The sequence below is a fragment of the Euleptes europaea genome, chromosome 11, assembly GCF_029931775.1.
Source record: "Euleptes europaea isolate rEulEur1 chromosome 11, rEulEur1.hap1, whole genome shotgun sequence".
NCBI classification, from domain to species: domain Eukaryota; kingdom Metazoa; phylum Chordata; class Lepidosauria; order Squamata; family Sphaerodactylidae; genus Euleptes; species Euleptes europaea.
This window is the reverse complement of record NC_079322.1, coordinates 6,680,829-6,703,512: the sequence shown is the minus strand read 5'-3', so window position 1 is coordinate 6,703,512 and position 22,684 is coordinate 6,680,829. Positions and strand designations below refer to the sequence as shown.

The window sequence follows — 22,684 nt, the reverse complement described above, 5'->3', positions numbered from 1 at the left end:
TTCATTTTGTTTGAAGCAATCTTCCAGTGGATCTAAGCTAATATTTGTAGGAATTGAACTCTCTCTGCCTATTTACTTTACATATTGCTTTTCAATACACATGTTCTTAAAAGAACTGACATTAAAAGGATTCATGATTATTCCCAAAATAATTTCCCCAAATTTCACACAGCTACAGAGTTTACGCAATTTAGCAACTTGATTACCAAGGGGAGACCCTCCTGACTCATTCATTTTCAGATTTTTATAAAAGCCGGAATCTTAAAAACCAAGAACATCTAAAGTCTGGGTTGCAGCCCTGAAAGGAGGCAATATAAAAATGGTCCTGTTCTTACGGTTTATAAGATTCCTGCTTTTATAATAACCTGAAAATGAATGGGTCTGCCCTTAGCAATTAAAATTGCTCCTGTATGTAGGAGAGACCAAGAATGGAAGAACATAAGAAGAATCCTTGGTTCCAAGTCTCCATGAGTGTGTAAATGTTTGGTGATGGCACTTAGGAATTTGAAATATTTGTCTATCCAGACCAAACAAAGCAGCAAGTAATTTCACTCTGCTCTGAAGAAGTCCTGCTATGAAAATTGATGGCCTTGTGGAAATGGGAAAGAATGCTTGCTTAAACATAGGAAAGGCTCATCTCAGACCAGCAGTCCCCAACCTTTTTGCACCTGTGGGACACAGCATAGTGGGCACAGCCACAAAATGGCTGCCACATGAGGCGGAGACAACTATAAAATGGCTGCCACAGCTTATCTTCAATCACACAGTGAAGATCCTTCTGCTAGGGTTATACTGCTGCCAAAGCAACGTTTTTAAAAATCTGCACAGCCAATCAGATCTCCAACAGCCAATGGGAAAGCTTGGTGGGCAAAAGCTCCATCTGACCCCACCCTCTTTCTAATAACACTTGGCAGGTGCCAGGAAAGGTGTCACTGAGCATTATGGCACCCATGGGCACCATGCTGGGGAACCCCCATCTGAGACTGTACATTCTCCAGCACAAGGAGATTTTTCTCACAGTACAAGGAGATTTTTTCTGGAGATTAAGGATATAACTATGAAGCAGGAATGCAAAAAGACAATTGCCTTGAATTGATCTCTGCACCAGCATTCAACAGGATTTTGATGATGTTCATGTAACCACCAGAGGCAGCTAAGCTTAGAGGTGTGTAATCTGAAACATTTCTGTGCTCTTTGTTCGCTCCTCGAGCTAGCAATAGCTCCACCACCTGAAACATTACAAACACAGTTACTTCACAAAGTGAGTTCCCCTCTGATCTGGAGAATCCAACTAACAATTAAGGCCTACTTCAGCTAGCGGAGAATAACGGCATGGTTACTGCTGCACCTCTGTAATTATTTCCATAATGCTCCCAGGAGCTCCCTTAAAAGGTGTGGTAGATAACATCAAGGGATTTTCTCTAACCATGAAGGAGGAAGATGTAGGCAATACCTGGTTGGACACGGGAACATCAGTTAAATGAAGCAAAAGTAACAGCATTTGAAACAAAGAAAAAAGATTGGGCTCTTAACGCAGAATCCGAAGAACAAGGAAATTCCCTGAGCACAAACAGGTGCTTGGGTACAACAGCAGATCTCTGCCCACCCCCACACCTCTATCTTACATAGACATACAGAGTTCAGCATAATACCTGTCATCCGATGGAAGGGACAACAGTTCAAGGTAGAAAATGTCGCTGGGCTTGAGCAAGCCTTCTCAGGAGGCAGGGCAGCGCTCAGGATGCCAGCCAGGGGAAAGGTTGGTGCTAGGTTTCTTTGTGCCCTCAGCAAGGCTAACTACTTGCGCGCTCCCCCACCCACCCCCCGTGGCTAACCAATTTTCAGAAACAGATGTCTTGTAGAAAAAAATGAAAAGGACAAAACTTGAAATTGCTAAGTTTAAAAAATTGCTAGTATCACAACAATCTTTAATTTTCTTTCTCAAATACAAAACAGATTTAGCACACAAATCTCAAATCATTTTGAATAATCCGGTGGATTGTGATGTTAAAATTTGAGTCTCTTGAATGTTTTCATTTCAGGCACATCAAAATTTCTGCGAGCTTTTTCCTTTACATATTTTGTCATCAATCCCTTCAGGTCAAGTGCTGATGCTTAGGCACGTTTAATTGATATAGCTGCCAAACCCAACTAGTCTTTTATAGCATTGTTGAGCATATGTAGGTTTTTAAAACTTTGAGCTTTGAGAAACTGCATTCACCAACTGCCACTGCCACTGGAAGTGAGAGAAGGATCCTTAGAGCAACAGAAACATTAGGCACATTGTTTACAGCACACATCTTTGAATCATAGAGTTGGAAGGGACCACCAGGGTCATCTAGTCCAACCCCCTGCACAATGCAATTGTGGGGCATCTCCTGGGCCCACCGGGAGGCTTCCCTCCCTCCCTCCCATGGTCCCTTTAAGAGGGCAGGGGCAAGGCACTCATCTGCCTGTTGCTGCCCCTCTGCTCCCCTGGGCTGGTTCTGTACACTTGCTTCTCCCACGTCCCTCCACCTTCCTGATTGGCCCCGTCCATCAGGGGCTGCCGCTGCCCCCCGATTCTGCAGAAAATACCACAGAGGCATGCTCCACATCAGCACTGCAGCACTAACATTACATTAAAAAAAATTACCCTCTATTTTGGTGCCGGCCACGGTGTAACCTAGCCCTTGGGAAGCATCTCAGCTATGCCAGAGATGCACGGTGGCCGGCCACAGCACCATTTCCTGGCTCTCAGAACCGGGATGCCCCACTGCTTTCCTCTTCAACCCCACCTCAAATAAGAGAGAGAGAGGTATCCTGATGGCAAAACCTTTGAAGTATCTCAGTATCCAACAAAACTGACTTTCACAGAAGAGCTGGGTATGTTTTGCCTGGAGAGGAGAAGACTGAGAGGGGATATGATAACCATCTTCAAGTACTTGAACGGCTGTCATACAGAGGAGGGTGCCGAGTTGTTTTCTGTTCCCCAGAAGGTCGGATCAGAACCAACGGGTTGAAATTAAATCAAAAGAGTTTCCGTCGAGACATTAGGAAGAATTTTCTGACAGAGCGGTTCCTCAGTGGAACAGGCTTCCTTGGGAGGTGGTGGGCTCTCCTTCTTGGGAGGTTTTTAAGCAGAGGCTAGATGGCCATCTGATTCTGTGAACTTAGGCAGATCGTGAGAGGGAAGGCAGGAAGGGTTATGTCAGTGCTTGGCTCTCATGGCCTTTTCTTACACGCCCAGGGTAATGTTGATCGCCACTCTGGGGTCAGGAAGCAATTGTCCCCCAGGCCAGACTGGCCAAGGATCCTAGAGGATTTTTTTTGTCATCTTCTGGGCATGGAGTAGGGGTCACTGGTGTGTGTGTGGGGGGGGGGAGGTAGTTGTGAATTTCCTGCATTGTGCAGGGGGTTGGACTAGATGACCCTGGTGGTCCCTTCCAACTCTATGATTTTAAACTTAACTGCATTAAAACACATTTTAAAAAACTCACTACCAAAATAATTATTGTTCTGAACTGCGTATAACTAAAAGAATAACAAAACATAAAATGATCATTTGCATTTTCAAATTTCAGTCAATAATTATTTTGAAAAGCTAAAATGTATTGCTAAAAAGTTATATTCAGTGACAACCAAGCCCCTTAAACACGATCCAGGGAGTAGCATGAGGCCTACCCAAGGGCTTGCAAATGCCCAGCAGAGGACTAGTTCTTAGAACAGAAATCCTCCCTGCCTTATCTCATACTGCTATGGACACTGGGCCCCTAGAAGCCAGACTGTCCAGAGGCAAGCCCTGCGCCTATTGGTCTGAGTGCCAGGAAAATGCAACATTTACCCAGATATCAGCGTGTTGGCAAACCAGTGGGGTGGGAGGGAGAGATTATAGTTCTGCTTGGCCAGCTGGGCCCAAGATTTCCAGCCCCAGTGCCTGGGGCCCTGCAAGGTTCTGAAAAGCCATGAGCAACATGAGCCACGTTTCTCACCTTCTCCCACACCACCGGCCCCAGGCCCTCCGCCAGGCCCTGATTTCAGGGGGTTATCTCAGTTGTCCGGGAGAAGAACCAGCCCTGTCTGCTACCCAAACCACTCCAGTGAGTCACTGTTCAGGAAACGTTCCAGGGGCCGCCTACCCTGAAAGCACTCTAATTTGCATTTACAGATATTCAGCAAAACCTCCGTCAAATAGGCAAGCTTCTGGGCCTGACTGTTAACTAGATCCGTTTCAAACCTTAGTGAGCGAGTCACATTTCATTGGAATGCAGAAGCAGATGTTCAGCCTAATTTTTTTTTTAAAGAACTATAGTTAAATGATACATCAGTGTTGGGTCCAATAGCCTAATAGTTACATGTAGAGGACAGAAGTTATCCAATATCCCCATGTTAAATGTGGTATTCAAAAATGTTCCATTCTTGCTTCCCAAGTGTGCTTATGCTTATGTCACTATCTATAGTACCCCTGGAAGGGAGAACCCTGGAATCACCCTGTCAGACTTCCCCAGCAGTGGGCTGGACTCCGAGGCTGCAGCAAACTCCAGGGCCCCTGTTTCCTAGCCCACTCTTAGTTAAGTCTCAGTTATGGGGAGCAGGGGGGTTCTAGCTCACCCATGACTGTCTCTCTCTCAAACCATCAACCTACAACTGAGCATCAAGGGAGCAGTCTAGCCCTTCTTCCTTGGCCCTCCTTGGGCTGGCCTGATAAAGGATTGTCTGGGGGTGGGCTGACCCATGACAACCTCAATGCCCTCTCTTCGGGGTAAGCCCATGTTGAGTGAAGGGTGTCTGGGCCAATAGCCTCCCTCTCCTGCTCCGCCCTCCCCAGAGGTTTCCAGAGGCTGCCCCGCCTGCTGCTGCCGGCCTCCCCCTCTGGCCTGTCCCCAGCCGCCTTCTGCTGCCAGAGCCCTGCATCCCTCCTGAGGCCTACCAAGCTCTGCTGGCAGATTTCCCAGCGTAACCTCTCTTTCTCCACAGCCCCTGGTCGGGCTGCATCCCTCAGCAGTTCCCCCTGGAGTCCCCTCTGGAGCAGGTGAGTGCGGGGGTCCAAAGCAGGGTGGTTAAGACTGGGACGACAGCCCCACAATTACAAACAATTACAAAGAGTTCCTAAGTAGCATGCAACAAGGAACAACATTTATTTCACCTCCTGTCTTCCTCCAGAACAAGCTAAAGATAATGGGGTGTCCTTGGTTCTCTCAGACTGAGCTTCAATATCTGCACCATTGTCCAGCAAGATCTCTACAACACCAACATGACCTGCTGTAGCAGCCAAAATAAGAGGAGTAAATCCTGGAAAACAAATAGATATCATTTAATCGTTTTAATTTACACTTATAATCGAATCATCAAGAATACTAATAAAGGGAAAAAAATAACTAGGCTTTGACCACAGGGAACAAAACTGACTTTAAATGTACTGAAAAAGTGTTTATACAAGAATTCACGCTTCTCACAGGATAGATGAGGAACGTATCTGGAGCAGATTCACACATATCATGTTGGGGCACATTTCTGCAGCCATGGGAGTTCCTCCTTAATCTCCCTGCACCGCGGCAAGCAAACGAACTCACCCAAAGCCCCGCTTGCCGGCTGCTCTTGGCACAGGGCCCGTGCCCAGGGCGCTCACCTTTCTTGTCCCTGTGCTCAACGTGAGCTCCCCTTTCCATCAGGGTTTGCACCAGCTCTTCGTGGCCACCAGCACACGCCAGGCTCAGCGCTGTGTCGTGGTTGCTTTCAGTCTAGAAAAACAAGAAGCACCCATTGATTAAGAAGGAATCATAACTTGCATGGAATATGTAAAAGGTGCAAAATGTTATTATGCTTCAGATACTGTTTGCAGAGTTAACACCAAGAGGACACCACTGTTAGCTTGTTGCAACCAAAATAAATAGGAGTCTTGTAGTACATTAAAGAAGAAAAAATGTGATTTTGGCAAAAGCTTTCATGAGCTGAACTCACTATGGCAGATCACACCTGAAATCAGCTTTATACATGTTTAACGTAGTTCAAGAACCCCATGGATTTTCTGCTAAAGAGTTATAGAGGATGATTATCCCTTATCCAGAGGACTCTGATCTGGAGAAGCAGGTTTGAATCCCCACTCCTCCACATGAGCAGCAGACTCTAATCTGGTGAACTGGGTTGGTTTCCCCACTCTTCCACATGAAGCCAGCTGGGTAACCTTGGGCTAGTCACAGCTTTCTCTGAACTCTCTCAGCCCCACCTACCTCACAGGGTGTCTGTTGTGGGGAGGGGAAGGGAAGGGAAGGTGATTGTAAGTCGGATTGATTTGTCCTTAAGTGGTCAAGAAAATCGGCATATAAAAACCAACTCTTCTTCTTCTTCCATTTTTCTTTTTAGATGAGAGGAAATATTGAAAGCAGACAGCACAGATCTGCCTGCATGCCAGCTCGAAGGGTCCGGTTTTTGGATCAGTCCAGATATGGGATGTCTGGATAAAGGATACTCTACCTGTATCTTCATCAAATATACATTTAACTTTGTATCAAATGCTTTCTAGTGCAGGATGTACTTTGAGAATTCTTTAGAAGAACTATACCATATAAATATTTGCATTAAAATTAAGCAAAGTTGGTAGTTTTATAATTATATAGCTAGTCTTTAAGCAGTGGTGAAAAACAAGCCTCAAATAGCTTTTGGGAGGAAACTATATGCTTCCTAAGGAGATCCCAGTGAGAGATAGAACATTTGCAGAAATTGTGAAACCACAGGGGGGGAAATTTCCCTGGTTTTTTTTTTTTTTTTTTTTGGTGGGGGGGAAGGGAGAACAAACATGTTGAGAAAAATGAAATATAATCAATACTTATATAGCTAGTCTTTAAGCAGTGGTGAAAAACAAGCCCAAAATAGCTTTTGGGAGGAAACTATATGCTTCCTAAGGAGATCCCAGTGAGAGAGAGAACATTTCCAGAAATTGTGAAACCACAGGGGGAAAAATTTCCCTGGTTTTTTTTTGGGGGGGGGGAGGGAGAACAGACATGTTGAGAAAAATGAAATATATGCAATACTTAATTTCCTATCACACTAATTTTTTTTACTGATTTAAACACATCATTTATAACTTAGTTTGCATATAAAATTGTAATATTTGGAATATTTATGGGATTTAAAAGTTTAAATGTTTTGGAAAATATACAAATAAGAAAAACTGCAGATATACCCAGTATCAAACAGATTTTAGCATATTAACTGCTGCCAAAATTATTTACATTGAAACAAAAGCATATTCTTGAAAATAAGTTGTAAATGTCTACAATATACAGAGGTATTATTCTCCTTTAATGATATAGCCCACCTTACTTTAAAAATATTGAGTAAAACTCTGTCTTAAAAAGCATTTCACTCATTCCAAAAGCGAATAAAAGAAAATATTTCAAAGGAGTTTTTTTCATTGCTCCTCCAAATTTCCCCATTTTTCCATCAGAAAAACTGAAGAAAGGCCTCAGACTTTTTCATTCTACACATTCTGGAAGAAGAATAGTTGGTTTCTGTACCCCACTTTTCTATACTGTAAGGAGTCTCAAAGCGAATCACAATCGCCTCCCCCCCACACACACACACACACAACAGGAACCTTGTAAGGTAGGTAGGGCTAAGAGAATTCTGAGATCACCCAGCAGGCTTCATGTGGAGAATTTAACTCAGTTCTCCAGATCAGAGTCTTCCGCTCATGTGTGGGAGCAGGGAAACAAACCCAGTTCTCCAGGCTAGCGTCTGCTGCTCTTAACCACTACATCATGCTCTTAACCACTACACCAAGCATTTCACTCATTCCAAAAGAGAAAATATTTCATAGGAGTTTAAAATGCAATTTGGATTTTGTTTTGCCATCAAGTCACAGCTGACGTACGGTGACCCCCTAGTGTGGTTTTCAAGACAAGAGATGTTCAGAGGTGGTTTGTGCTAGCCTGGGGTAGCCAGGTCAGTGCAATTTGGATTTAGTCAAGGCTAAAAACCTAGAGAGCTGCTCTTTAAAAGCTGCCACCAGACACAAATGTGACTGCTTTGGAAACTAAAGCTTTAAGCAGTGTATTTTCACTCTCCTTTATTGAAGACCAGGTTTGTCCAAAATACTGTCAGTGGAACCATCTTTCAAAGGATACTACTTTGCACATCTGCAAAAAAAAAAACTTTTATATCCCTTTACATGCAACATATAAGTATCCAATTGTTCATTTACTGGTTCCCAAAATGTTCCACAAAAGATCCTTACCTGTGCATCAATATCTATGGCAGGGTAGATCGGTAGCATGGCAGAAGGGGAAATCATAGGGCTTGGAGCTGGTGTTTGAGATTGGGAGTCAGACGTTGGGATGCTGTGGGTAGGTGTGTGTGGCACTGTAGATGCTCTACCACTCACCGCTGTCAAACAGAGCAAAAATGACTACCTATGAATTCGGAAGTTCCTGAAAATGTCTACAACATTTCCTCTGAGAGAGCATTTTATATATCAAACAAGCGGCATTCTTGGGGTTTAACTCATGTCCAAGGTAACCCCGACTTTTAAAGCAAACGTGAGCCACTTTCCATCCTCCTGGAGCCAAAAACGCAGCTGAGGAGAGCCGAGCGGGTGGCCACGTTTCATCACGACAGGAACAGTCTCCGATTTAGTTCATTTCAAATTTACTGCTAACTGTAACTGGTCAATGGCAGCTCTGACCCGGTCGAATGAGGAAACACTTCCCAAACGACAAAGCAAGCTAGACTGTCAGAAGCTGTTCAACCTTTCAAGCTGACTGATCCGATGGCTCGAAGATAATCAATGAATCAATCCATGCATCAGAATGCCAGAGAAAAGAAAAGTTATGACAATCTCTTATGTCAGGGCACTATGTCGGAAATATTTGAACCAAGACAGATGAAGACATTGAATTCATTCATTGTTATTAAATACTTAAAAGAGCTCCAGTGCATCTGCCCCCCCCAAAAAAGGGAAAGTTAAACAAAAAGTTTGACTTAGAAGAAAGAACAAATTCAGACCCAGAGCTCTTTTATTTTTAGAATGAACTACTGAAACAATATGAACAGTGATGTTTCTTTATATCACAATAACGGGGGGGGGGGGTACAAGAGAGGAAAACCTCAAACCAACAGTTTTACTCCAAAAGGGTTTGCTGATTCAGGACAGGAGGCCTCAAGAAGCAAAAGGTATAGACATGTTGGGAAATTAAACCTTAGCCATAAGGTATATTTAGCAACACAAAGTCTAAATGACTTCTGTTTAAGTGAAATTCCAGTTCACTCCTGGAGCTTCAAATGACACAGGTACCTAAGTCAAGTCAAGGACCAGTTAGGTAGCTGGGCCCTCCCAAGAGTGTTCAGCTGCAGTCCAGAATTCTCTGCCCAACTTACAAGAAAGCCCGTCTGAAGGTCTTGTTGGCATGTGGAATAAACACAAGAGCCCAGGAAGAGCCTGGAGGGTCAGACAACAAGGGCCCAGAGGCTGAGGCCTCCCCCTGCTGCTTCCTAGCCCTGGTAATCAGAGCTTTATTGACTTTGTGCATGGAGGCTCCCTTCAGTCACCATGGCTGGTAGTCAACAGGTGGACTATGACGGCTGGCATAAAGAACCAGTGGCAGATACAACAAAGAAGGGTCTTGGTTTGTACTGAAACAAGAGGAGCATAGGCCAGGGGTGTCGAACTCAATTGTTACAAGGGCCGGATATTACATAAATGTCACTTGGTCGGGCCGGGTCATGCCTTACCAGCCCAGATTGAGAGTGGAAGGGGGGTGGCTGCCTCAGCTGGCTGGATAAGAGCTCTCGAGGGGCTGGATCTGCCCTTGGGCCTTATGTTTGACACCCCTGGCATATACCATCTTTTCACGGCTAACTCATAATGGTGGAAGGAGCAAAAAAAACCCCTCACATTTCTGGTTTCACTGCACCTGCAACATATAATTTAGACGAAGTCTTCTGGCTGTGAACGGCCAAACAAATCTTAACTGTCTCCTACCAGAAGTCTATTTATGCACGCTTTCCTTTTCTGTCTCCCCTCGCCCAGGAAATTCCAGTTTAAATGCAGGGTTCACTTGCACACTTGGGCTCCGTACCACAGAGGCCCTCCCAAATTCAGCACTCCCTGGGCAAAGGGGAGAGCAGGCTACTGGGCAGCTGCTGCTCGCACATCGTTATGGAAGGAAGGTGCACAGCCAGGGAACTGCTGGGCTGGTAGCTCACTATTTCTCATTATTGCTGTTACCGGTTTAAAAGACGTATATTCAAGTTCTTGTCCAACTGTTTTCTCAAAACAATTTTCTTGTACAATTCTGTTGTGCTAGAATATAAATGCGAGCACAGCAGCATTTTATATACATTTCAGAAACATGAAGGTGCTGCAATCATTAATATCCAGAGGCAAATGCAGTCAGCGGAATTCATTCACAGCAATCTATAGGAAGGCAAAGAATGCTGTGTCTTTTCAAGACAAGACCCTCAAACTTGCAGAGAGCGGGACGAGCGTGACGACACACTGGAGAGGGCAGGTGCTTTCCCACTCACATTCTGACTACCAATTACTTCCTTGACCCCATCTTGTAGCAGCCAGAGCCATCCGCTGCGAGAGACAGGCCACTTGGCCACAAAAATAACTTCTCTGTGAGCAATTATTCTATAAAGCAGGGTTTTTACACTGCCAATTATGTGATATGCAGCTTCCTACATGACACAGCAGCCTGTTGTAATAAGCATGGCAGGCAAACTTACAGGGAATGTATGCAGCGTTCTAAAGTTTGGAAAGAGGCCAAAGTACATGGAAAACGTTGGCACATCCCTTCTGTACACATGCCACGATACCTGCCTGTAACGAGCGACACCCACCTGCCATGAGGTCGTCCAACGTGTCATTGAGAGTCTGGGCAGGACTGGCTACCATTAACCCTTGCTGGGTGTCTGCCAGAGTTCCTTGCCCCAGCCCTGTCAGTTGTGATCGACCCAGTACCGGCTGTCCAATGATTACATCTTGCAGTTCGGTCAGATTTGCCACGGACCCCGGAGGTAAGGAACTGGCAGAGAAAGGCAAAGATGGCTGCATTGCCAGAGGCTGGACTGGCGCAAAGCCCATCCGGCCACCCGTCTGCTGGGGATCGTCTTTGAGCAGGAGTGGGTCCACCTGCTGGAACGGTGCACCATCTCCTTCGGGAAGCTGCTCACCTCCCCCAACAGGGGTCAGCAGGCCCAAATGCTGGCAAGACTGCTGCTGTTGGAGCTGAATTCTCTGAGCCTTCACTTCCAGGTATTGCTTTTTCAGCTGCTGCTGCGTCTTCAGTTGCAGCTCCCGCTCGACTTTCTGCAGCTCCTCTAGAATCTTTTGCTTCTTCTGAATTTGTTCCTCTCGGGTTTTGTTCAGCTCTTCAATCTTCTTCTTGGTGAGCTGGTCGGCATGCGCCAGTTCCAAGGACTGCAGCTGCGCGTTCTTCTCGATGGCTTCCTTTATCCTCTGTTCCAGCTCCGTCAACTTGCCCTGAGCTTCCTCAACAATACTTTCTGGAGACTGACTGCTGACGAACCCCTGCGCCTCCAGGACGTTTGGTGGCAAATGGCTGCTGGGCTTTAGTTTAGAAGTGGCTGCGTGAAAAAGAAACCCCTCAGAACCAAACGGCAGTGGACAGGAGAGGAACACCATCTACATAGTACCTTTTATTAGGCAAATTTCACACAATATGCAAGCATTTGAGTTCTCCAGAACTCTTTCTCAGGCTGGATGAAGTAATAACCAAAATATATATAAAAAAACAGGAAAATAAAAAATAGGAAAAAGTTGTTGTCAGCAACAATGTCCATCCTCATTATAGATCTATTACCCGATAAAGTACAAAGACACTATGGGACCCACAAAGGTCAAAGCCCCAACAGGGAAACAACATCTCTTTTCCGTTGAGCATCTTATCAAAAAACCAAATCACAAATTTGAAGAGTCTGATTGCTACAGAGTATTGATATAAAAGAGTAGCAGCTCTGTAAGACTGATATTTGATCTTCAAAAGATGAAACGTTAAAAATACTTAACGCCCAGAAAATATCTGTCCATGATCGACACAAGATATGACACAGACCCACTTTCGTGAACAGGACAGGGAAATAATTCAGCCTATAAATGCTACATTGTGAATGTCCAACCCCCTCAGTGATGTAACCCCATTACGGTAATACAGCTATTCAGGCCCTTCACCTGCTGTGTGCACTTATTTGGCACCAGGCATGTTCTAAATTTTGGCAGGAAATGGAAAAAAACCAACATAATTAAAAGGAAAAGGGAAGATAATTCACTGTTAATCTTGAAACTATCCCATTTTTTATCAGAGTAGGCGAGCTTAAAAATATACAAAAGCTGAATTTAGTTAATGAAGAGCACTGAGGCAATATGCATGAAACTAACATCCACATGCTGCGGTATAGGTGCCAACAAGAAATTCTACCCTTTAAGGTTCACGTTCTAGAGCAACGGTTCACGATGGGTAACCATGTTAGTCTGTCACTAGCAGTAGAAAAGAGCAAGAGTCCAGTAGCACCTTAAAGATCAAAATTTCTGGCAGGGTGTGAGCTTTTGTGAGCCACAAAGCCAGCACCTCGGTTTGCTGCAGGCCAACTTTGCTCTCAGATAGATCCTAGCAACACCATCACTGGGCCCAGTAACGTCAGCCAGACTATCTCAGGTTCATGCTCCTGTTCATCTTCTAATGTGATTTATGCCATCATGTGCCAGCAATGCCCTTCCACCCTCTACATTGGACAAACAGGCCAGTCCCTGCAACAAACACTGAATGGACATAAGTCTGACATCAGAAACCACAACATTCAGAAACCAGTAGGAGAACATTTTAACCTTCCAGGACATTCAGTTGCTGACTTAAGAGCGGAAGTTCTCTTACAAAGGGATTTCAAAGGGAGATTAGAGAGACTGCTGAATTACAACTTAATAATGTAGCTCAAGACTATGCATTCTCTGGGACTTAATAGAGATCTGGGATTCCTGTCTCATTACCAATGCTAATTGCTCCAGGCCTACTTCCCCTCTGCCTATCACACCGAATCCAACCATGCCTGCTAATGTCATTTACTCGCTTCTGACATTTACGTTGCCATTGTGTGTCCACTTCATTTGTCTCTACATAAGGATAGATGGAATCACATTCTAGCTGTATCTGAAGAAGTGAGCTGTGGCTCACAAAAGCTCATACCTTGCCAGAAATTTTGTCAGTCTTTAAGGTGCTACTGGACTCTTGCTCTTTTCTAGAGCAACAGTATTAGAGATAGCAGGCAAAGTGCTATTACTTCCTGGTTCTTCCACTATGAGAAGGCATGGATGCAATCTAGGTGTTTCTGTGGGTACAGGGACTGTTTTTCCTGCTCCCTCCAGCAGTCCAAAATAGTCCCCCCCAAATTCTGTTTCTGACAGTCCACTCTCCCCCAGGGGCTGCCACAGGAGGGGGAGAATCATGCTCCATCGGCAGGAAGCCCTTGCACCTGCGGGAATGTTACTCTGGATCCAATCCAAAGTCTGTTGCCTACTGGCTAGCTTTTCCCACTTTTGTCTGGCCAACAAAAAGGCCATACGGGCAGATTTCTTGATAAAAAACTAAATAAATAATGTGCTAGACAGATTCAAGAAATATTTAGTAGAGAATGTTAAAGGAGTGAAAATAATCCTATATTCTTCCGAGAAAGGCTTTACTGTGTAGACCTGCAGAGTTATGACTGACCTTTACTCCTGATGGGAAGGGTTGCAGCAACACTGGCGGGGGGTTTGTCAGGCTCCTGGGGTGGGACAACCATAGGCAGGGCCTGCACGGGCACACGAGGAGCCTACAACAGGGGACACATGGCAGTTACCTTCCTTCTCATTGCATGGAGGGAAACAGCTGTTACGAAGGAGCATGCAGCAGCTGGTCACCGCTGGTGAACCTTATAAATTTCAGATGACTTCAGTCTGATGCATAAGAGCTTCAGGTTCTAAGCACAAAGATAGTTTCTGTTTCACAATAGGAACAATAAAATGTTTTGATTGCTTAGAACAAATCTAGGGCATGTCTAAATTACCTGAGAACTTCTACTTTAACTTTAACTTCTACATTAACTATCATCTGGAGAGAGCAAACAGGAGGAGCAAGCAGTGTTTTGTGAGGGAGTAAAGTAGGTGGTAATACCACGGGTATGGTTTGTGTTACATGGAGGTTAGCTTATTTGGTCTAGTGTGGGTTCCCCCTCCTTCCCCCGTGTCTGCTGATTAAGGCAAGTAACCTGGCTTGGGTTGGTGGAGGGTCAGGGCCTGCAGTTACCCAGCTGTAAAAATAGCACCACAAAGCTAGTGAGCTCATGATCTGGAGCAAGTGGACAGGAGGAGCAAACAATGAAGGAGTTTAGCAAGGGAGTGCAGGAAAGACTGAACCACTTCCTATATGGATCAAAGCAATATGGCTGCTGAGGGAGCTGAGGTAATGACCTGCAAAGTCTGTGTCATTTTGGTTTTCTTACCTGAGGGTAATGGAAATTACACTTGCAGCAAGTGTAACTTGGTAGCCCTATTGGAGAAGATACTGGGACTTGAGGCACGCTTAGCTACACTCCATTTCAGGAGAGAAGGTGAAGAAAGAACGGATGAAGCACTTCAGAGGAGGTAGAGAAGGTATCTCAGAAAATGGAGGATCACCCAGCACAGGCTGGGGGCAAGTGGAATAACGTAACCCATAGGAGCAGAAAAATCAAGAGACATTCTGAGCCTCTATTGGTTCCAGGATCACACCATAGATATTGATTCCGGACCACTGGAACTCCACAAAGCTCAAAGGAAATTTCTCAGGCCCCTGTGGATGAGAAGACTCGCGTTTCTGCTCCCCAATATAGGAGGAAACATGTGGTAGTTATTGGGGATTCCCTACTAAGAGGGGTAGAGGCTAAAGTGTGCTGACCGGACTTGTCATCTTGAGAGGTATGTTTCTACCAGGTGCACACATCTAAGATGTGACAGAAAGACTAGAAAGCTCATCAAGCCCCCAAATTATTATCCCTTCCTGCTCATCCATGTGGAAACAATTGATACTGCCAGTCACAGCCCAGAACGTATTAAAAGAGATTATGAGGCTCTGGTAATAAGGTGAAGGACCTATGAGCACAGGTTGTGATTTCGTCACTTCTTCCTGCCAAGAGCAGAGGCTTAAGAAAGAGAGAAGAATACGGGAAATAAACAACTGGCTACATTGATAGTGTCATCAGGAAAGGTTTGGTTTTTGGGACCATGGCTTACACTTTTGAGACGAAGTCCTTCTGTCAGGAGATGGTTTGGCACCTCACAAGGGTAGGAAAAAATGTGTTTGATAAGAGCCTTGCAAACCTGATGAGGGTTTTAAACTAAATCCTGCGGGGGAGAGAGACAAAAACTCAGAGTTTAGTATGGTGCCAATTACTGGAGATAAGAACACTAAAGATGTGCAGGGAGTAGCACATATAAAGAAGAGTTGCTTTTTATACCCCGCCTTTCTCTACCATAAGGAGTCTCAAAGCGGCTTACAGTCACCTTCCCTTTCCCCTCACAACAGGTACCTTGTGAGGTAGGTGGGACTGAGACTCTTCGGAGAGAACTGTGACTAGCCCAAGGTCACCCAGCAGGCAGCATGTGGAGGAGTGGGGAATCAAACCCGGTTCTACAGATTAGAGTCCACCGCTCTTAACCACTACACCATGCTGGCTCTATGCAAGGAACCATTAATTTTCAGGTAAGTACACAAATGAAAGAGGACACAAACCATGGATTCTGATGTCTCTACACTGATGCACAGAGTATGGAAAACAAGTTCTAATACAGGAAGGAGACTATGACCTAATAGGCATTACTGAAACTTGGTGGGATGACACTCATAATTGGAATATTAGGACTGAGGGGTACAACTTGTTTAAAAGGAATAGACAAATAAGGAAGGGGGGAGGAGAAGCATTATATGTCAAGGATGTGTATACTTGTGAGGAAATACATTAATCTAATTGTGGGGGGGGGGTCAGCTGAGAGTCTCTGGATAAAAATAAACCAAGTTCTCAGGGCCAGATTAATTGCATCCAAGAGTACTGAAAGAACTCATGGATGTAATTTCTGAACCTCTATCCATTATTTTTGAGAATTCTTGGAAAACAGGTGGGGTGCCAGAAAACTGGAGGCTGGCAACTGTTGTCCCCATCTTCAAGAAGGGGGAAAAGGAGGTAACTACCGACCCATCAGCTTGACGTCTATACCTGGAAAAGTTTTAGAATGGAATGTAAATGTTTTTCAACTGTACCCTATTTAAGTCATGAGCTGGAGGGGTGAGCTGGGTGGACTCCGGTGGAGGAGCAGAAAGCAGATTGTTCGGGTAGTCCAACAGGTAACAAACCACGCTTGTATGGCCACCCTTAGCCGCTTCTATTAGCATAGTGGAACCATCCTATGAAGAAAAGGATAAAATTAAGCAGTGCTAATAAAAGTACTTTGTGCTTTCACTACAGGAAAGACTGTATTATATTGGTTACAACATTAAAATGTTAAAATTACTCTTCAGTGTTTTATATGTAACTTTATCGTAGCAGTCAACCGATTTTTAAATCTTATTTTTTTTCCTATTTGCCACTTATCAAAGTGCTGGCTTCCCAAAGCGAGGTTTTGTGAGCACCTGAAAACAGGGCACATTTGGCAGCAAGTTAACCAGGACGTTCAGGACCTATGAAAGTGTCACACCTTACAATAGCTCATTCTTTCAGTAAAAAACTCCCTGAGGATTCGTTACACAGCAGCAAAAGAAGAATTAGATTAAAAACCCATTTATGGTTGAAAAATGCCCAGGTGGCATAATGAAGACTATATTTTCAGGCTTCACTGTATTTTCCACTGTTAAGCTAACTAAAGGAAAAAACTACACAACAGCAGACACAATGAAATGACAGAGGGAAAGGGACAACATACCTTCAGCCTCTGTGTAGGATCAGCTCCATGAGCCAACAACAATTCCACCACAGCCAGGTGGCCTCCAGCACAAGCAAGGGACAATACCGTATGGTCACTGTTCACTGTGGTCCTGTTCACATTTGCTCCTTAAGATAAGAATGAAAAAAGAGAGTTTTTAATTCTTAACTGTTACAGTTACTTTCAGGAGTATTTCCCTTGAAGCAGCGGCAGGGATCCCTTCCTACATTGTGACCTCCTGGGTTTTCCTAATTCCTGCCGGCCCTCAGCTGAAGGAATCAGAAACCACCTTTCGCTCTGCTGACCTATTGTGAAAGAGGTGGTGTCCTCACGACAAACAAAAGACAGCCGAAGCACAGAGTATAGATGATGCACACAAAAGGAGCCCTTTTCCCACATTCTCCTTTCGATGCCCAGCAAGATCATTCTTGGCATCACAAGATCTGTGCAGGGAAACAGCCACACAAGGCAGGGGCAATTTCCTTCCCTGTCCCTCCCTACTCCAGCCCCTAACCCACATAGGTCCCATGCCCCCAGGAATGACCTTTCAATTTGATTTATTTTACAAAATTTGTATCCAACCTTTCTGCCCTCACAAGGGCCATCAAGGCAGCTAACAAATTAGAACACACATAACAAAATCACATTTTAAAAGCACGTAAACCAACCCCAAGACAGGCGATGAAACATGCTGCAGAAATGGGGAGACGGGAAAACTCAAAACACTTTTCATGCACAAAGCGATGGATACAAAATCATGACTACTTAAAAATAGTGCCATCTTGAGCAGAGTTATACATTTTAAGGCCACTGAAGTAAATGGCTTTAGAAGGGTGTAACTGCTTAGGGCAGTATGGTCAGTCCCTAGCTGACCTAATACAGCAAACAAAGGAAACAGGAGGAAGGAAAGCTGATGCAAAGGGAACTTATCGGGGCTAGGTGAAAAGAGAGAGAGAGTGCGGGCGCTCAGGCTTTCCCCCGGGCAGGACCAACGGGAGGTGGACGGCAATTGGAGCCTTTCCAAAAATTGGGAGAACCCGCTGCTGGCAGAGGCTACGGTGGACTCTTCACTGCCTATCTCTCCACCTCCTTATTGTGGCCACAGCCCAGCAAACATCTGCCTGTGGACAGAAAAGGGGCCAAGGACACAACATGTGGGGCGTTGTTCTCTTATCACTACCTATGATGGCCCCCCAAATTTTAACCAGGATCAGGGGTCATGGCCTGAAAAACAGAAGTGGACAAAACCTTCATGGGATCGTCACCATGAGCCAGGGTTAAGGTGCTGAACCAGGATCTGGGAGACCGAGATTCAAATCTCTGCTCTGCCATGGAAGCTCCTTGGGTGACACTGCACAAGCCATTCTCTCACAATGATGCTGTGAGAAAAAGGGGAGAATGATATATATAGCAAGCTGCTTTGCGGCCTCACTGGGGGAAAGAAATGTCCACATAAATAAATAAAATAAAGTTGTATAGTTTTTTGGGTGTTTTTTTTTTTTTAATCCTGGCCGCTAAGCTTTCAATAGTGTTCTCTCAATGGGAGCCTCAACAGCTCCCATTTCCTCCTTTATGATCCTTCCAGTCCTCACAGCTGATCCACGGGTCCTGTTTGCAGGATCCTGGATCCTCCCTCCACGAAATAGTGGGGAGGATCCCCTCAAATCTTCAGGAGCTGCTGCTAGGCCTGGCTTTTGAGGGGGTTTAAACGGCAGGCATCCTTTAAGAGGGGATATGGAGTTCACTGCTTTATCTTTGGTTTTAGCAGGGAGTGTCTTAACTATTATTGTAAGCCACCGTGAACCAAGAGGAAAGGCAGGATATAAATGTTTTATAAGGAGTAAATAATTAAATAAGTCCTTTATTTGAATGAAGGCAGCCAGTCACACTGGCCCTGCTTACTATTTTCCTGAAGCACACAGCGGGTGCCCACGGGTGCTATGCTGGGGAACCCTGAACTAGGTTATTCAGCCACCTGATAAATTATAGACAATGTTAGGTGAAGTTAATTTATGAAGTCTACAACAGCTCCGCTTTCTGACAGGGAAAGAATTAAAATAAGACATATTTTATGCAATACAAAAATAAAGTATGTGAAGATTCAAAAAAACAAAACATTAAAGGGGTAATTTAAAATATTTGTCAATCTAGAAATTGGGTACTGTAGACAAACAAAACCTTATATACAATGGTGAAGTATGCGGTTAGAATAAATACAAACACAGCATTGAAAGTGTACATTTAGGTACCACCTTTCTTGCTGAGACTCAAAGCAGGTTACTCAGCACGAGTTGATACAACCAATACGAAAAGCAACGTCCTGGGGCAAGGACAGCATGGCTGCCAGGCAGTATGGGACAGGCTAACCTTGTCAGATCTCGGAAGCTAAGCAGGGTCGGTATTCGGGTGGGAGGAAGACTCTGCAGAGGAAGGCACTGGCAGACCACCTCTGCTTCTCACTGGCCTTCAAAGCCCCTTCCTGGGGTAGCCAGCTGCAGCCTGACAGCACATACGTACATAACTGGGACTAGGATTACAGACATACATTCGCTCACCTTTGCTAATAAGGAACTGAACTGTACAGACGTGACCGGCTCTAGCTGCTTTCATTAACGGAGTCCTTCCTCCTTCGGATTCATGTTCCTGGAAAGGAAGGGGGAGCAGTGGGATAAATGGAATCACACAGGGACAGCAAAACATTCTTGGTTGTTTAAAAAAATGGTTTTAATCCATCCTGCATTTCCCCCAAAGTTATTTTAATTGAATGATTACGTCTGTGCGCAGACATGGCTTAATGATCTGTTAATGATCATTCACTGTTGTTATTCAATATAAAATTCCTGGCCCTTCCAAAATGAATCCCCCCTTATATTAACTAAAGTACTTATTTGGCCAAGGAGTGTACTAATTTCTCAAATGTGCCAGACGCATGTTCACATTTGACACATTCCAAGGCCTCGTTCTACCAACAGACGAGATATTTCTCAGTGGGAGTCACCAAAGCAACTTTAAAAAAATCAATGCATTAAAATTAAAATCTGATTTTAATCATTTAACCGAAAACGTATCTGGTTTAAAATGAAATCTCGATTTAATGCAGACATGTAATCCCTTCCAATTAATTTAGGAATGGCTGCTGCTCTTTGTTTTTTCTCCACGGAGAAGAACAACTTTGGCGCTCACCATCCAGCTCACATTCGGCCACTGATGAAGAGACCTCTGCCAAGGGTCCAGCACTCCAGCGGCAAATATTTATGACCATGCTACCAAAGAACAGAACGTGGACCTTCCGTCTCACAGAGAACAATTATTTGATCTTTCATTACCACCCGCCTCATTTCTGGTTGAGATTTTTTTTAAAAAAAATCTGAGGCTGAGGTATGAGGAAAGAGAAAGGAGAAGCAGCATCTAGAGCCAATTATTTAGATAACTGATTTTATTTAGAAAATGTATATGCCACATCTCCAGAGAACTTTCCTCCAAGGAGCATCCATGGCCCTCCTTTCCCATTTCATCCCCACGAGCCCCCCTGAGACAGGTTCAGCTGGGAAGGGCCTGGCTCCAAGATCATCCAGAAAGCATTCAGGGCTCCGCAAGGATTTACACTCAGCTCTTCTTGCCATTCCACATCCAAGTGCAGCAGACAATGGGCCCACCTGCCTCAGTAACAGCCCTTCACCACTGAGCTGTAGCTTCTGTTTCTAGGACGTGCTGGAAGTGAAACCGGAATGGAGACTCAGAGCTCCACTTCCCCACTCTCCCCACCCCCACCCACCCAGACTCTCCTCCTCCCAACAGAGCAGGCACGAGTGCAGAATCTTTGGGGGGACAAAGAAAAAACAAAGGAATGTTGTTGCAAGTGGGATTCTAATTTCCCCCCCACACACACACCAATGAATTTTATGTAGGGTTGCCAACCTCCAGGTGGCACTTGGAGATCTCCCGCTATTACAAATGACTTCCAGGTGATGGAGATCAGTTCCCCGGAGAAAATGGCCGCTTTGGAGGGTAGAGTCTATGGCATTATACCCTGTTGGGGTCCCCTCTCCCCAAACCCTACCCTCCCTAGGATCCACCCCCAAAATCTCCAGGTATTTCCAACTCAGAGCTGGCAACTCTAGTTTTATGCCCCCAAACAGAAAACAGGTAATTTTTATTCTGTCTGTCACTTAACTTTTATTTATTTACTTCATTTACAGCCTACCTTTCTCACTGAGCCTCAAGGCAGATTAAAAAACAACAACAACCAGACAGCATAAGACATCCAACAGATAATTCAGTAGGACTAGGATTAAAGAATTAGAACTCAATGCAAAGAAAAATTAAAAAAATTAAAAGCCCTAGGGCATGATGTGCCAAAATGTAGGAACTGGATGACGAAGGCAGAAAAAGCAAGGTGACACACGGGCTGCGAGCTTTGCAATAAACTCCTCCTTATAAAGGAATCCTCCTGTTCCTTGTGAGAGCAATTCTCCTGAACTGTTCCATTATACTACATTATGTGCGCATTAAGTGCCGTCACGTCACTTCCGACTCATGGCAACCCTATGAATCAAAATGTCCTATTGTTAACAGCCTTTCTCAGGTCTTGCAATGCATCTCATAGAGTCAATATCTCATGCACTACATTATACTATTATACTCTTTATACAAATGCCCTCCTGAACATTTCTGTTTTGCACTTTCTGCAAAATGATACATGTGTGTGTGTGGGGGAGGGTTCTCCTGACCTTCTCAGGCAGGCCGTTCTACAAAGTGGGGGCCACAACGTATGCAGTCAGTTATTGGTCTTACCCATTTGCAGAGGGGCACCCTCAGAAGATTTTGCTCAGATGAGCAAAGCTCATCCATCAGAACATGATAGAAGAGGAGATCCTGCAAGTAACTGGGTGCAAAGCTATAAAGGCTATGCAGGCTACCAGAACCTTGAACTAAACCTGATAACTGATTGGTATCCAATGGAGTGTCTATACAACGGGCATGAATTACACACATGTTCCACCTACTACCCAATCGTAACCAGGCTGCCACGACAGGAGTTCCCAAGTTGTTTTCAACTATACACTCACACAGAGCACATTACCACAGTCTAGTCTCAAGGTAATCATAGTAGGTATCTACATGGACAGACTGGGTCAAGGTAGGAGCCATCTTCTGGGCTAAATGAAGCTGGAAGAATGCATTTTCTGTAGTAATAATTCTGAATCTAGTATAACCTCTAGGCTCTTAACTGAGTTCGCAACTGTCAGCTGAACCACATCAAAAGTGGGGAAAATAACATCTAAGATCTCTGCCTTCCTAACCAACTTTACCTTTATATTGTTAACTTTTAGCTTCAACTTGTTCGCCCTTAGCCATTTAATCACAGCAGTAAGACACCAGTTCAGAAGATCTGCAGTGTCACCAGGCAATTTGGATAAACCTGGGAGCGTACTGGTAACAACTTACTCCAAAACCATGAATAATTTTCCCCTAAGGAAAACAGAGACTGAATAGCATGGGGGACAAGGTTGAAACCTGTGGAATTCCAGAAGGCCAAGTCCATACTGATAGCAACTGGTCACCAACTGCGACCTCACTTCTTGACATTTTGACGTTGGATCCGCCTCCTGTGGCAGGAATTTTGTGGTTGTGCCCACCACTCTGTGCCAGAATTCCAAAGATGCCCACATGCTCAAAAAGGTTGGGGACCCCTGCCTCAATCCCTACTTCTCCCTCCAAACGTCTCAACAAGATGGCACAGCCCACAGTATCAGA

The 22,684-nt window shown here is 44.6% G+C and overlaps 1 protein-coding gene across 1 annotated transcript in view; it reads right to left on the bottom strand.

The window, feature by feature from the left end:
- Positions 1–22,684, bottom strand: part of ANKRD17 (ankyrin repeat domain 17) — a 117,469-nt gene that overhangs the window by 70,348 nt on the left and 24,437 nt on the right. The window contains exons 11-19 of the mRNA XM_056857396.1: positions 19,483–19,570; positions 16,928–17,055; positions 16,269–16,412; positions 13,704–13,806; positions 10,822–11,568; positions 8,216–8,364; positions 5,609–5,720; positions 5,126–5,271; positions 1,087–1,229 (exon numbers count right to left, since the gene is read on the bottom strand). Of these exons, the coding sequence (XP_056713374.1) occupies positions 1,087–1,229; positions 5,126–5,271; positions 5,609–5,720; positions 8,216–8,364; positions 10,822–11,568; positions 13,704–13,806; positions 16,269–16,412; positions 16,928–17,055; positions 19,483–19,570 (1,760 nt within the window). The remainder of the gene's footprint in view (positions 1–1,086; positions 1,230–5,125; positions 5,272–5,608; positions 5,721–8,215; positions 8,365–10,821; positions 11,569–13,703; positions 13,807–16,268; positions 16,413–16,927; positions 17,056–19,482; positions 19,571–22,684) is intronic.